Genomic DNA, 14,243 nt, shown 5'->3' with positions numbered 1-14,243 from the left:
AATCTGAGAGTGCATTTCCCTGAATGTGGATCAAGATGACCTTACCTATTTTACGTCTTATATTACTTCCATCTGAAGCCATTTAAAGACTGAAAATGCATGTAAATTACATGCTGGTGATCTTATCTTTTCCTGTGAAGGAAGTGAGAATTTGAAATGGGCGTCAGCTGTCGTCGAGCCAGGCGTGCATGACTCCATCACATTTTCAAATCAGTCCAGCCCAGCTGTTAGGGGACATGTAGTTTTTAAGTCTGTTGAACAACAATTAGAGCACAGATCTGCAAACATCTCAAATGGGTCTCATTTGTAATGTATTGTAAATGTAATGCAGTTTTCTGGAAAAGTGTGGGTTTTGAACACTTGTTAAATCATTGCACCTCAAAAACTGAGAAAATGAAGCACCATACACCTTAAAAAACAGTAGGGCAGTCTCAATATGAAATGTTTTATTAAAAATAAGTGCAGGTGATGTCAGTGTATAAAATGTCGCAGTAGTAGTAGTAGTCACATTGTGATCGTAATACTGTAAAGAAGTACTTGTAAGAAAAGCAGCTTTCAGAGGTAATCAAAGAGGAAATATGCCAATGACATAGAGTATTCATTCACCTCCCGATGCGGAATTTTTAGCAGCTCGTGTGGACTTTGGCGTTTTGCCTTGCTGTTTGTCCGCCTTCTCCCGTTTGACGGCGTCCTTCTTGGGCGGCGCCTCGTCGCCCTCGTTGTCCTCTGGCTTGGCGGCGACCTTCCTCAGCTTGTGTTTGCCCTTGACGAGCGTGGAGAAGGTGAGCGAGGCCTTGATGAAGTCGAGCGGGAAGACGCCCACGTCCCCGTCGAAGCGGTTCTTGGTCACCTGCAGCGAGCGGCGACCCGGGCACGTCACCAACTTCTTCTCCTGCAGGATGAGCACGTTGTCCGCCTCTTGGCTGGCCTGTCGCCATCACAAAAGTCAAATCACTTCCTAACATCTGTTTTCATTGATAGTGTTGTTTTTTTGGTTATTGCTGTCTTAAAATACATAATTGGTATTATTGTTATCAGTTTTCTCACTTTTCTCTCTGTCTGCCCCCTCTCAAACTAAGCATGAGATGGTGTTATTGCTATTGTTTGTCTTTGGTTAATGTTTTATGTTGTCTCTTTTCTCTCTGTCCCCTCTTAAATTAACTCCTTTCAGCTGTTTTTATTGTTAATGCGGTCTTTTGTTCTTTCTTCTCTCTGTCTGTCCCCGCTAAAATCCCCATATGAGCAGGTCTTGTTGCAAATTTTTCATTTAGGTTGTTTACTCTTGTTTTTTGCCGACTCTCCTTTTTTCTCTTTACCTCCTCTCAAGCCAAGTACCAGAAGGTGTTATTGTTATTTTTGTTGTTTGTTCTTGCTTCTTGTCTCTGTCAACTTTCAAATGACCTACATGGTATTATTTTTGTCTCTCTTCTCTCTGTAAATAACAATTACCAATTACCTAGTAGCAGGTGTTGTTATTGCTTTTTGGCCGGTTTTCTCTCTGCCCGTACCATCTAAAATGACACACTAGCAGGGGGGTGGGGGAAGAAGAAAGAAAGAAAAGCTGGCTCGCACCTTTGCCGAGCCAAATATGGAGGCCGTCTGCAGCTCCCGGTCGTCTTCCTCCTTCCTGGGGTGAATGATGAGCGTGACGTGGCAGCTGGAGTTGGTGGCGAACTTCCTGAACACGCCGATGATGTGGTCCTGGACGGCGAACCTGGAAGTTTTAGGTACAGGTGGTGAGCCACATGCTGCTTCACTCCCTGAACGCTGTGAAAACGCTCGCTCACTTGTCGACCGAGAGGTTCTCCTGTCCCATCATGAACTGCAGGTTGTCGATGACCACGTGGTTGATGTCGTAGAGGTAGACGGCGTGCTGCATGGTGTCCAGCACCGACTTGATATTCTGCTGGCCGTGGAAGGTCATGAAGTAAAGCGGCAGCTCCTCGAACTTGTCCGCCCAGAAGTCATACTGCTCCAGGTTCTCCTCCAGCCGCTGCATGGCGAACTGCGTCAGCATGATCTTGGCCAGACGCACGTTGTTGATTTCGAAGCTACCCCACAGCGTGTTGACGCCCTGCGTGCAAAGGTCCAGGGCCAGCTCGCTGATGAACGTGGTCTTCCCGCTTCCGGTGGGACCTGCCCAACATCGAGACATGACGCACGGAATGTTCACATAGTTAGGAGGCATCTGGATAGAGTTTCTGATGCACTGGCTACTGTATTTGGGGGGAATGGGGGGTTGCTAAAGGTTATCTCGACAGTAGTCAGGATGTAGACAAGCATCTCTACAATAACTTGTCATCACCATTTGTTTTGGATATGCTGTTTTTTTTCCTTTTAACTAACAAATAAATGGCCTTTTTGATGGGGGAACATGTATGTCTATAACAGCAGGCAAAGTGTACCCAACACACACACAATGGATTAACTTCTCACCAGTGAAAACAGTGAGCTCTCCCTTGCGGTGTCCCTTCAGGATCCTGTTGAGCTCTGGAAAGCGGGCCCACTTGACCCCAGCCACCTCCTCCGTGTTCACCATCTCCCCGTACACATCCTCGCGGAGCTGCTTGAAGGACACGATGGACTTGTGCGCAGCGGGGATGGCGTCAGCCACGACGCGGCTCAGGCTCTTGCCCTGCGCCAGGGCCTCCCCGGGACTCGGCCGGTACTCCCCAGGTCGCACCAGCCGGCAGCGGCGCAGGCCCAGCTTGCGCGAGAAGATCTTGGACGCCTCCCAGGAGCGCATGTCGCCGCCCAGCCACAGCGTGACGCGCTTGAAGTGCTCCAGGTAGGGAAGCAGGGCGGGCGGCAGGCAGCCCACGCCCCGCGGGAGGGTCACGCTGGCCAGCCCCGTGGCCTGGCTCACGGCCAGTGTGTCTAGCTCACGGCTCGTAAGGACCACGTCGGCGTCCATGCGGCTCAGCAGAGGGAGGCCGAAGAGGTTGTTGTAGGAGCCGCACTTGGGGACCGTCGCCTCGTTGTAACTAACGGCGCCGTCGGCCGTGCTTTGCGCTGAGAGGAGCTTCAGTCCCTTCAAAGAGGAGTCGGGACCGCCCAACCAGGGGAAAACCAGACTCTTGGTGGGCTTGAAGAGCCTCACGTCGAACTTCTTCAGCGTTGCGTTGGAGATCTTTGTGATCTTCAAAATAAAATAAAAAAATGTCTATTATTGTTGCGTGCTTTCAATGGGGCTCTTTATTTACACGATTGTAATGTCACTGTGCACCGATGGGGAACAAATGTCGCACAGGCCAAAAAGGCCCAATAGGACTCCTTCTTCAGCTTGACGGCATCCCTCACCGTTGGTGTCCACCAACGGGTTAGGGGATTGCCGCCACGACAGGGACCGACCACTTTACGGCCACAGCTCCGGTCGGCCACCTCAGCAACGGAGGCGCGGAACATGGTCCACTCGGACTCGATGTCCCCCGCCTCCCCCGGAACATGAGCAAAGATCTGTCAGAGGTGGGAGTTGAAACTCCTTCTGACAGGGGATTCCGCCAGACGTTCCCAGCAAACCCTCACAATACGTTTGGACCTGCCACGTCGGACCGGCATCTTCCCCTACCATCGGAGCCAACTCACCACCGGGTGGTGATCGGTTGACAGTTCCGCCCCTCTCTTCACCCGAGTGTCCAAGACATGCGGCCGGAAATCCGATGACACGACCACAAAGTAGATCATCGAACTGCGGCCTAGGGTGTCCTGGTGCCAAGTGCACGTGTGGACACCCTTATGCTTGAACATGGTGTTCGTTATGGACAATCTGTGATGAGCACAGAAGTCCAATAACAGAACACCGCCCGGGTTCTGATCGGGGGGGGGGGGGTCGTTCCTCCCAATCACGCCCTTCCATGTCTCACTGTCCTTGCCCACACGTGAGCGTTGAAGTCCCCCAGCAGAACGATGGAGTCCCCAGCGGGAGCGCTCTCCAGCACCCCTCCAAGGACTCCAAAAAGGGTGGGTACTCTGAACTGCTGTTTGGTGCATAGGCACGAACAACAGTCAGGACCCGTAATTTGAAAACTAATGATATACATATATAATAACATTATTTTCTTATATATGTATACCGTATTTTCACAACCATAAAGTGCACTTAAAAGTCTTAAATTTTCTCCAAAATGGACAGGGCACCTTATAATGCGGCGTGCCTTACGTGTGCACCGAGTTCCCAAATCTTTAAATGTTATAGTGTGACTTTGATGAGCTTTCGGCTTGACTGACTGGGAGCATTTCCTGCCGACGCGCTGCTTATATAGAGGAAAGGCGGACGTGACTGTGGACGTTAAAGGGGGAAGGGTGCGCGTGAAAGAGGACGCCAAAGGCACGCCCCCAGTAGGTATATAGTGCCGGTATGTGCATTGTGAAAAACAACATCGGTTTGGCTAAGGACCCTCGAAAATGGCACCTACGAAGAGACACGCTTACGAAGCACAGTTTAAACCGCAAGCTATCAGTTACGCGGACGAACATGGGAATCGAGCAGCCGCGAGAGAATTCAAGATCAACGAATCCATGGTTTGCAAGTGGAGGAAACAGGAAAACGAACTTCGCCAAGTCAGGAAGACAAAGCTGAGTTTCCGCGGAAACAAGGCGAGGTGGCCCGAGTTGGAAGATCAAATCGAGCAATGGATTAATGAGCAAAGAACAGCCGGGAGAAGCGTCTCTACAGTCACCATTCGACTGAGTGCAATAACTCGGAGCTTTCCATCATTCCGGGAGCCTTGACGAAGGAACTCCAACTGGACATCGGCCGTTCAAAGTGAAGTTGGCGTGGGAGTCATGGATGACAGATGGCGAACACAGCTTTACTAAGACTAGGATGCAGTGCCGGGCGAGTTACGCCACAATTTGTGAATGGATTGTGGATGCTTGGGATAACGTGTCTGCTTGCACTGTTGTTCGAGCTTTGGTAAAAAACGGCATTATTTCTGAGGAACCGCACGGCGACGAGACTGACTCAGACAATGACGAGAGGGAACCTGGCGTGTTTGATGGAGAACGTGCCCAGCTGTTCATTACGGATACAGAACATGAGGACTTTGATGGATTTGTGGATGAGGATTGATCAAAACATAACGTGAGCACATTGTTGAATACTTCAATAAAATACAACCGAACTCAGTTTTGCTCCCGCTGCCTTTTTAAAAACATTGTTTTAGCATGCATGCATGCTACCGTATGTTTTAAGCCTGCGTATGTTTTACCATGCCTGCGCCCAATAACACGGTGCGCCTTTTGTGTGTGTTAAATACAGAAATAGACCCCGTAACTGAGACTGCACCTTTTAATACGGTGCGCCTTATGGTCGTGAAAATATGGTACTTTTTATTTTATTTAAATAAATAATAATCTTGAAAAAGTCTAAAAGTGTTTATTATGACAAGTGTTTCCTGCCCTGGGGTTTAGCTATTAATTAAAAGGAAAAATATTAAAAAAGCATTTTAACAGCAGGGCCGTTATTTGTTTTTTGCAATGTGTCCGCTGCATGCGCCCCATGGACTCAACTAGGGCTGGGGGCTTGGCAGGGGGCTAAATCGACTTCAAAAATACGTTGATGCCGAATTTGGAAATTCCATGCATCCATCCATTTTCTTTACCGCTTATCCTCACGAGGGTCGCTGGCTGCTGGAGCCTATCCCAGCTATCTTGGGGCGGGAGGCGGGGGTACACCCTGACCGGTAGCCAGCCAATCGCAGGACACATCGAAACAAGCAACCATTTGCACTCACATTTACACCTACGGGCAATTTAGAGTCTTCAATCAACCTACCACACATGTTTTTGGGATGTGGGAAGAAACCGGAACGCCCGGGGAAAACCCACCCCCGGCCCCTGAACTGTGAGGCAGATGTGCGAACCAGTTGTCCACCGTGCCGGCAGAATTTGGAAATTGGGAGATTTTATTCTTAGGCCATTTCGCCCAGTCCTACCTGGAACATAGTTTTGATGAGCTGCGCCTCGTCCTCCGTCAGCTCCAAGAAGGGCACTGAGGCGGACCAGATGCTCCTCACCTCCCTCGCGTCCCTTTCGCTCTGCTCCTGCTCCTCTGCACTCTCCGGATATCCCAGCAGCACTTGCGGGCTGAGGGAATCCCGCTCCTCCGCCTGCATCACCTCCAGGCAGTCCTGGAGGTCCTCCCAGCTCCCTTGCACCTGGGTGTCCATGCACAAGAACTGCCCCGTGGTCTTGTCCACAAACAAGGAGAAGCGTTCGGCCCTGGAGGCGGCCTCCACGAAGATGCTGGGTACGTGCAGGCAGCTGAAGCCATCATGGAAGGGAACGTCCTTGGAGCGTAGGTACTGTTTAATGTCGGCAACCGTGACAGCACTGGCGGGGAAGTCCACTGTGGATTTGGCATCTTTTTTGTACCCCCGGGACCCGAAGGAGCCCGTGTCCCGCAGCTTGAAAGCCCACAAAGCCCCAGGAGCTCTGTTATGAGTCAGGGGGCCCACGAAAGGGGATGGAAAGTGTCTTGGGGAGTGAAACCTCAGGGCCCTTTCCTGAGAGAGACCCCTCAGAAGCAATCTCCTCCACATTTGACAAAGTGTTAGCCTGTGAAACACATTGAGAGATAATAGCTGCCACAAGAAAATGCAATTTCTAATCATTATTCAAATCTCCTCCATTGCTGTTGTCTTAATTATTACTTTGGTGCCATCTAGTGGAATCTTGGTGTTTAATTCGTTGACTGTGTTTTCCCGTCTGCTTATGAAATGTCTTGTTTTGCTGCCAGTCATTGAACACATCGTCTCAAAAGTGAATGTTTTTGCTTCCCTCCTAATGCAGCTACTAATAATGCCACTCAACTGTTACAGTGTACTGTATTTGTATTTCCTAATATAAATATTATTAATATTACTGTGTGTAAATGCCAAAAGGTCATTTTAATGATTTAGTAGCATTTGTGTAAAGGGCTAGTATGTGTGATGTCACTTCAGTTTGTGATAGCATGTTATTTAGGCCACTATGCTAGCTAATACTATTGAAGGGCCTCATGTAAAGATGGTTTCTGTTGGATAATTCACTGCATACAGTAGTTTATGTCACATGGGTTCACGACTCAGTACAGTTTGAGATCGAGTCCTCACTTTTTGCCGCCACCTTGTGGCCTCTACACGCAATAAGAACCCCTTTTAGGGGCTGTGTGTTTGCAGATTTTGACTACTTTCGTCAGACCTTGGTCCCTCTACCCATAAATAGCAAGGGTGCACTGTACTGAAATATGTGGGAAATTTGGGGAACGTGACAAGAGGTTCCTCATATGTACTGAATGAATGAGCTGAACAGTTTGAAGTTGAAATGTTAGCGATGAGGAACTTGCTAATTAGTATAACAGCGACTTTTATTAAAAACATAATTAACTCCACATTATTATCAAAACTTGATCTTCTTACGCGTTCAGTTGCCCGTCTGCGTCCTCATCTTGTCCTCCATGCGAAAGCTGGAACCCGGGCTTTTAGGTGTTTGTCCACAACATGTCCGTGTGAAACGTACACCAAAGCAGAATGCACCGAATTCCAAATTCTACATTTCAGTTTCCACATGGCTTTATATCAGTATTTTCAAATGAAAATAAAACATCTTTAATACCTTCATAAAGAGTCACAGTGAATCTAAATGCTCAATGAAATCGTTAAAACTGCTTCCAGTGTGAAAAGGCATATAACTTCTTTGTAGTTGTTTCACCCAGAAGTATATGATTGACGGACTCTGTTGGACCAAAACAAAGCCGTGCAAAACATCCACAACGTAGGAACGTTTGGCATTATAGAGTCGAAATTTTAGCTATTCGCAGAGCGTTATATTAATATCCTAAAATCGAATTACTTCATTAATACTTTTATAAATGATGTTAAGGGTTATTAATGCTTACTAAAGTAGTTATAAATACTTAAATTGTGAAAAGATATAAGTATGTTTTGTCGTCGTTTCACCCGGAAATACACGATTAACAGACGGTGTGTTAACCAAAACAATCATAGCAAATACTACTGTATGCAAAACGTGTAACAAATAGCATAGTAATAATAATCGCCGCATGAAACCCTTTTTATCCGTTCGATTCCAGTCAGACCAAGGTGTATAGAACCTGCTCCGCTGGTAGGATTTCTACAGAAAAAAACAAGTTTCTACCTACCTCCTCCCACCTGAAGCAAAGCATGGCTTGTCCTTTCTCCCTAATCCAATCGACATTGAGGCACAAATTATTCGATATGCCTTCAGTCGACAGAGACTTTGCCAACCACGGTTGGAGGTGGAGGCTTTCCCAGATTAACAGCCCTTAAACGCCTGTTAACTGTCATGGTGGCCTTCCCTGGACTCAAACCTGTAAAACTCATCCAAGAAGAATTTCACAGATTCGCAGGTGATTGATGTCCAAATCTCTTCCATGTTATATAAAATTATGATTGAAACTGCTGCTCAGACTGGATTCGGACTAATTAGATGTCATTTTTGCAGGGCTTCCAAATGTGATAGGATGTGTGGACAGGACACTACTCCTGTAAAAAATTAATGGGACTATATTAACCAAAAACTATTTCACAGTATCAATGTCCAGGTACTGTATATTAACGACCATCTTAAACATGACTATGAACACCAATGATTCCCAACCACTATGTCACCAGGGGGGGAGCTAGGTGGTGGCCAGAAAACTGAAATTCGGCCACCCCGATGGCACCCCACTTTGTGTTTTTTTTCATTTTTTTTTTTTCTAATTTTTGTTTCGTTCTTAAAGAAGCATAAGACACCTATGAATAATATATATAATATTGTGTGGATGAAGGTAATTTGTTTTTATTGTATTTACTAAAGCTTCTGCACATTTCACATACTTAATTGTTCAACATTGTATTTGTTTGTGATAGAGTTTTTGCTAACTTGGTTCATGTTACCTCAATTCAGTTACATAATTATTTTCATTGTATTTATTATTTTATTGAATACTCTATTTTATACAATTTAAGTTATTTTTATACATCTAAGTGATTAGGTTTGTTGTTGCACTTTGTTCTGTAACAATAAATAAATAAATATATATATATATATGTTTTTGCACGTTTCTATTCTAAATTATTTATTTACTACAAACCATAATGTATCAGTTCATCTGATCATGCCAGTGATGTATAGTGACAGGCCAAACAGTTCAATGGTGGCAGAATGTACAATCACCCTGTGTATCCTGTTCCCATTCTACAACAGAATAGTAGCTTTGTGTTCAACTAAAAAGGCTCAGGTTTCACACAAAGTACATTTGTGACACTCGATTCACACCAAAAAATAAGTGCCACCGTGAAAACATGGGCAAGGCGACAAGCAAAGTATCCATGGTCTTCATATCCTTTCAGGAGAATTCGGCCAATGGATTTCCACTCTTCTTCCTGCCATCTAGGAGTCTGATGGAACGCTAATGTCCTCCCCTCAGCTGTGTGGTCCATAAACTCTGTCCAAAATGCAGCATAGACATCCCTTGAAACACCATCTGCATCAGCTCCTTTTTCATCGATGTAAGTGGTGTTTGAGCAGTGCTGCACTCCTTAAACTGGCTAATCATCTCCACCAGAAGATGGACTCTGTGAAGTTTTATAGTGATGACACATTCAAGATCATATGGAGCTGTCGAATCACTTGCTTGATCACCTGTATATGCTGTGTCTGGACTGTTGAATGTTGCTGTGCTTTAATGCGGTAAGAGTGAGTGATGGGATGGCCAGCTCATCGACTTCAAACTGCAGGATGGGTTGGTGTATCCAAGTGTCATCCAGCTGACTTGCCATGGGTTCTCCAAGGAAAGGGCCGATCATCACCTCAGATGTGTCAGAAATTACATCTGCATCAAACTCCTTCAAATCAGCCAACTGAATGACGATGGTTTGAAGATCATCTTCATGTGCGGCTCTCAGCTGTTCATCAATATTTGCATCAGAGCTTTCCGCAACAGTCTATCTGTCTATTAGTGCAAAGGTAAAATCTTAACACTCCCATTCTTAGCACTTTGTAGAGGTCTCCAATTGTGATATCTTCATCAAGTATAGCTTCCTCTTGATAGTCTAATATGTCACAACTTAATGCTTCACATCTTCCAAATCCATTTGGAAAAAAAATGTCTTTAGCATACTGTAATATGTCAGCTTTTTTGGACGCTTTGGAGACATCAAGTGTCCTCGTTCCGCCTCCTTTGCGTTTCCTTATTTGTTTACCTTCATGAACCCACCCCAACTCAACTTTTTTGGTCAGCTTTTCAGCCCATTTGTTTTTTGTGTAGGTTCTTTTCCACGTTGCAGTTGGAGTCTCCTCATGATCACTTTCATTATCCTCATTCCCAACACCCATCTTTTTCTTTAGTTTTTCAAGCACTGACATTTTTTTGGGGATTCTCTTGTGCCTTTATTTGCATCTTTGTTTTCCAAACAGAAGCGTCTTGCTGCTATGCGATCTCCATATGTTGGGATGTAGCCAGGCAGATTGTTGTCATCTATGAAGGCAATGACTGTGGCATCAATCTATCAAAACAGAAACAAATGTATGCACAATTCATTGACATATGCACACTTAAATTATGTAGACTGATAGCATTGCCTAAAGCAATTATGTTGCAATCTAAAAATGTTACAAGTCATATAAAATACTGAGGAAACCTGGAGGGGGGGGATCAGCAGTTGCCCGACGATACAATTCTATCCCGATACTGGAGTCACAATTAAATTATTTTTATATGCTTGTATTGCTATACTATTGTTATATTTTGAAATATATAATTTCTATTTTAATTTATCATGCAATTTATTTTTCTTTCATTAACACAGGGGTAACAACAACTTTATCTGTCAGTATATATACTGCATATGTACAGATAGATAGATATAGACTACATGCATTATAGGCTAATATATAATGATATGGCTGTCTTTAATTTATATAACGTGAAAAATATCACGTCATAACATGAAATGTATCACATTATAACGTTAAAAGTGTGTTAAAATGATAAGTCAGGAAGTCAAATCAGTAATTCATTACCACTGTGCAGCAAACATTTTTTTAAAATTCTGAACAATTCAATGCTCTCCCATGAGATGGCAGAAGGTACAATTAACTCACCTGTGTATCCACGTGTTGTCATTTATACAACATAATGATAGCTTTGTGTTCAACAAAACATGGCCATATTTCACACTGAGTAATGTACATTTCAAGTTGATAACTTACGCATTGACTTGTGAAGCAATTTGCTGCCACAGCAGTGTTTCTTTTTTTTCGGAATTTTGTTTCATGTTCTTTATAAGCCTGCATCAGCACCTGCAATTCAAAGGGAGAAAGTAACTGGACCTTTTCCTATGGGTTGCTATGGTGATTCGAGATATGAGGACACGGATACTCTAATTTTCGGGTTTTATACTCAGGGTTTGTTCAACCTTCTTTGTGGACTGACCCTTACGTGTGTTACCCGAAACAGGTCGGTGTGAAACATGCACCAAAAAGGAACGATACGACATTTTAGATCCTACATTTTAACTACCAACGTTTCGCGGGGCTTTATATTTATATTTTGAATGAAAGGAAATTACATTGATCAGTTAATGAAGAATAGTGGCAGTTTTGCCTCACTAAGCTTGTTAAAAATGCTTAAAGTGTCAAAAGATTTACCGCTCTTTGTGGTTGTTTTAGCCGTAAATATATGATGAACGGACCAAATGGGGACCAAAATAAACCGGGACGAAACATGCACTGACTAGGAATTTAGAGCATTTTAAAGTACACTTTTGGCCAAGCCAGTGGCTTAATATGATCATGTAATGAATAATAACCACATTAATAAATGTATAAATCACTATAGGGGTGAATTATGTTCTCTTAAATCGTTAAGACGGGCTTTCAGTATGGAAACATACACGTCTTGTATTTGTTTCACCCGATGATATATAATCGGCGCACTGTGTGGCGTCCTCTGCCAATGTTGTTTACCCGGCTTCGATTTTCTTTGGTGGGTTAACCCACCGATCGAATCGTTCTTCCCCCCCGGAAGTAAGCTATTAAAGTAATTAAAAATGACATCCAGGGGCACGCCGAGTCGCTTCCTGAAAAGCGTCCTCCAAAACGGCGTAGGTCGTTACGTGTGCCAGCTCAAGCGGATCTCCATCATCTTCTCCAAAAAGGGCCAAAGCTCGCTGGGTGTCAGGTAAACAACAACATCATACACATAATATGGGAACAACACCAGACATAACGCCATTATTGGTTACAAACAGGGACTTTATTGAAGACGGAGTGGTGGATTACGCCAAAAAGAACCTTGGAACCGTCGTGTACGTGTCCCCACAGCCGTGCCACAAACCCAGAATAGTGGCTGAATACTGTGAGTCGTCCTGCTTGCCTGTATTTAACATCTACACGCGGTTTAACATTAGTTCTACAGGTGGCAAAAGTACGCCTTGTGTCAGAAAAAGACTAGGAGAACTACTGATTTAACTCCTTAAGTGAAACTAAAAGTAGTACTGATATCGAAATGTACTTGAGTACACAACTCAAAAACATTGTTCTAGATGTCTTTTGAAAAAATTGCAGAGTAAGAGTAAAAGATATATGAAAAATCTACTTGAGTACATTGACAATGTATTTGCACTTTGCTACTGCCCACTACTCATTAGTTCAAACGAATTAGCAGTTATTAGTGCCTTTTCTGTTTCTGTTTTTTTTATTACTCCTGCTTCCTGAGGGGGGCGCCCTTTCACTTGTTTCTACATTAGTAAAAAGTGACAGGCTATAGATTTTTTTCACCCCGAAATGAAACAAAGCCAATTAAATAGCATCAATTAATTGAATTGCAAAGCAGTTATGTAAATGATCAATTCATGAATTACATTGTGAGATATAAAGTGAAAACAAGTATATTGAACCTGTTAAAATAATTTTATTAATGACTGCTTATACATTTAATGTACATTTTCCACTACCTTTTGAATTATTTAATGGCATTATGATGTATTATATAGACGATTGTTAGCATGTACTTGTTTCTTCATTTTGTCTGAGTGGTGTTTAATTTTGACATTTATTTTGACTCTGCAGTAAATGGCAACGTGAGGGAAGAGATTGTGGCGAGCAAAACATCCTCGCAGGTCTCCGAGGTTTTAGCCAAGCTAACCAGTCAGTCGGGCCTTGATGTGATCCGCATTCGCAAGCCCTTCCACACGGACAACCCCAGCATCCAGGGCCTGTGGCATCCCTTCACCAATCGCCCTCTCGCCCCTCGAAATGATGACAAAGTGTGACTTTTCTAAACTGCTTCTATTAAATAAAGTTTTTGTGTACAGTATTTTCCCTCTGCGATTGCTTGCCCTTCTGTGTCACACATTTGTTTGCCATCAAAATATTTGTGGTGCAAACACAGACGGTTCAATGTCGGAGTGTTTGAACAGCTTGTCGTCATCAGTCATACTGATGCTGCTCTGAAAATATTCTACCGGCCTTCAATGGCTATATTTGTTTGATTCGTGGCATATTTTTGCAGACAGTTTCGTCTGTTATAAGGAGTCATCGAACTTCGGAGCTATGCTCTTACGCTATGACGAAAATGCAAATGTTTTGCAATTTTGCATCACCCATCAATCTATTGTTCTTCAAATTTGGTAGCATTCAGACAAAATCTCCAAGAGAAGCTCGACTTTGAAAGACCCTTGGAAATGACTCTAAAATGACAAGCCAACAAAATGGCAAATCCTCTGTCTTCTTGGGCATCGTTTCTTATATTTTTTGGGTCGACTCATGATAGCCATGCCTACCGAATTTTATGTTCCGAATGAAATTGGTTTCAGGGACAGAATTTTTTAAAATAATTTGAAGGATCACGGGAAATGACCAACAAACTTCCTGTGTTTTCTAAGCATTCCTTCTCAAAATGACCAAATTCAATTTGAATTTAAAAATAATACTTGTGGAAATGACTGAATTCCCCCTAAAATGGCCACTTCTAAGCAAAATAGCAGACTTCCTGCGTCTTTTTGGTCATGGCTTCTTGAGATTGTTTTTGTACATCTACTCATGACAGACATGCCTACCAATGACCAGGGTGACCCAAAACAACATAATAAAGTTGACTAGTTTGACAGGTTCATTAACCATTTCACAATTTGTTTATTAATGTCCTTGTAGTTTCCCATTGTATGACAAGACTTAACATGACATTGAACCACAACAGGCTCTTTCCCACACATTTCCAATTCCCCTACGGC

The 14,243-nt window shown here is 43.8% G+C and overlaps 2 protein-coding genes across 2 annotated transcripts; one reads left to right on the top strand and one right to left on the bottom strand.

Moving 5' to 3' along the window:
• Window positions 1-429: 429 nt before the first annotated feature.
• On the bottom strand, window positions 430-7,746 carry twnk (twinkle mtDNA helicase). The gene is made up of 6 exons (XM_061756081.1): window positions 7,401-7,746; window positions 5,937-6,558; window positions 2,437-3,139; window positions 1,788-2,136; window positions 1,573-1,714; window positions 430-928 (listed from the first exon to the last, which is right to left on the bottom strand). The coding sequence occupies exons 2-6, from the start codon at window positions 6,540-6,542 to the stop codon at window positions 599-601; spliced, it is 2,130 nt and encodes a 709-aa protein (XP_061612065.1). The 5' UTR covers window positions 6,543-6,558; window positions 7,401-7,746; the 3' UTR covers window positions 430-598.
• Window positions 7,747-11,909: 4,163 nt separating this feature from the next.
• Window positions 11,910-13,327, top strand: mrpl43 (mitochondrial ribosomal protein L43). Its single transcript, XM_061756083.1, has 3 exons — window positions 11,910-12,190; window positions 12,261-12,367; window positions 13,081-13,327. Exons 1-3 carry the CDS (start codon window positions 12,060-12,062, stop codon window positions 13,281-13,283), a joined length of 441 nt encoding a protein of 146 aa, XP_061612067.1. The 5' UTR covers window positions 11,910-12,059; the 3' UTR covers window positions 13,284-13,327.
• Window positions 13,328-14,243: the final 916 nt, after the last annotated feature.

The sequence above is a fragment of the Phyllopteryx taeniolatus genome, chromosome 19 (genome assembly GCF_024500385.1).
Source record: "Phyllopteryx taeniolatus isolate TA_2022b chromosome 19, UOR_Ptae_1.2, whole genome shotgun sequence".
Classification (NCBI taxonomy): Eukaryota; Metazoa; Chordata; class Actinopteri; order Syngnathiformes; family Syngnathidae; genus Phyllopteryx; species Phyllopteryx taeniolatus.
Note: the sequence above shows the minus strand (reverse complement) of the source record. Positions and strands in the feature narration are given on the sequence as shown.

Coding starts and splice junctions, on each gene's coding strand:
- twnk (XM_061756081.1), bottom strand. CDS start 6,542: ATGTGGAGGAGATTGCTTCTGAGGGGTCTCTCTCAGGAAAGGGCCCTG. Junction 2,137..2,436: donor AGAGCTCACTGTTTTCACTG/GTGAGAAGTTAA, acceptor GATGTTGGGCAG/GTCCCACCGGAAGCGGGAAG. Junction 1,715..1,787: donor GAGAACCTCTCGGTCGACAA/GTGAGCGAGCGT, acceptor TAAAACTTCCAG/GTTCGCCGTCCAGGACCACA.
- mrpl43 (XM_061756083.1), top strand. CDS start 12,060: ATGACATCCAGGGGCACGCCGAGTCGCTTCCTGAAAAGCGTCCTCCAA. Junction 12,191..12,260: donor CAAAGCTCGCTGGGTGTCAG/GTAAACAACAAC, acceptor GGTTACAAACAG/GGACTTTATTGAAGACGGAG. Junction 12,368..13,080: donor CAGAATAGTGGCTGAATACT/GTGAGTCGTCCT, acceptor TTGACTCTGCAG/TAAATGGCAACGTGAGGGAA.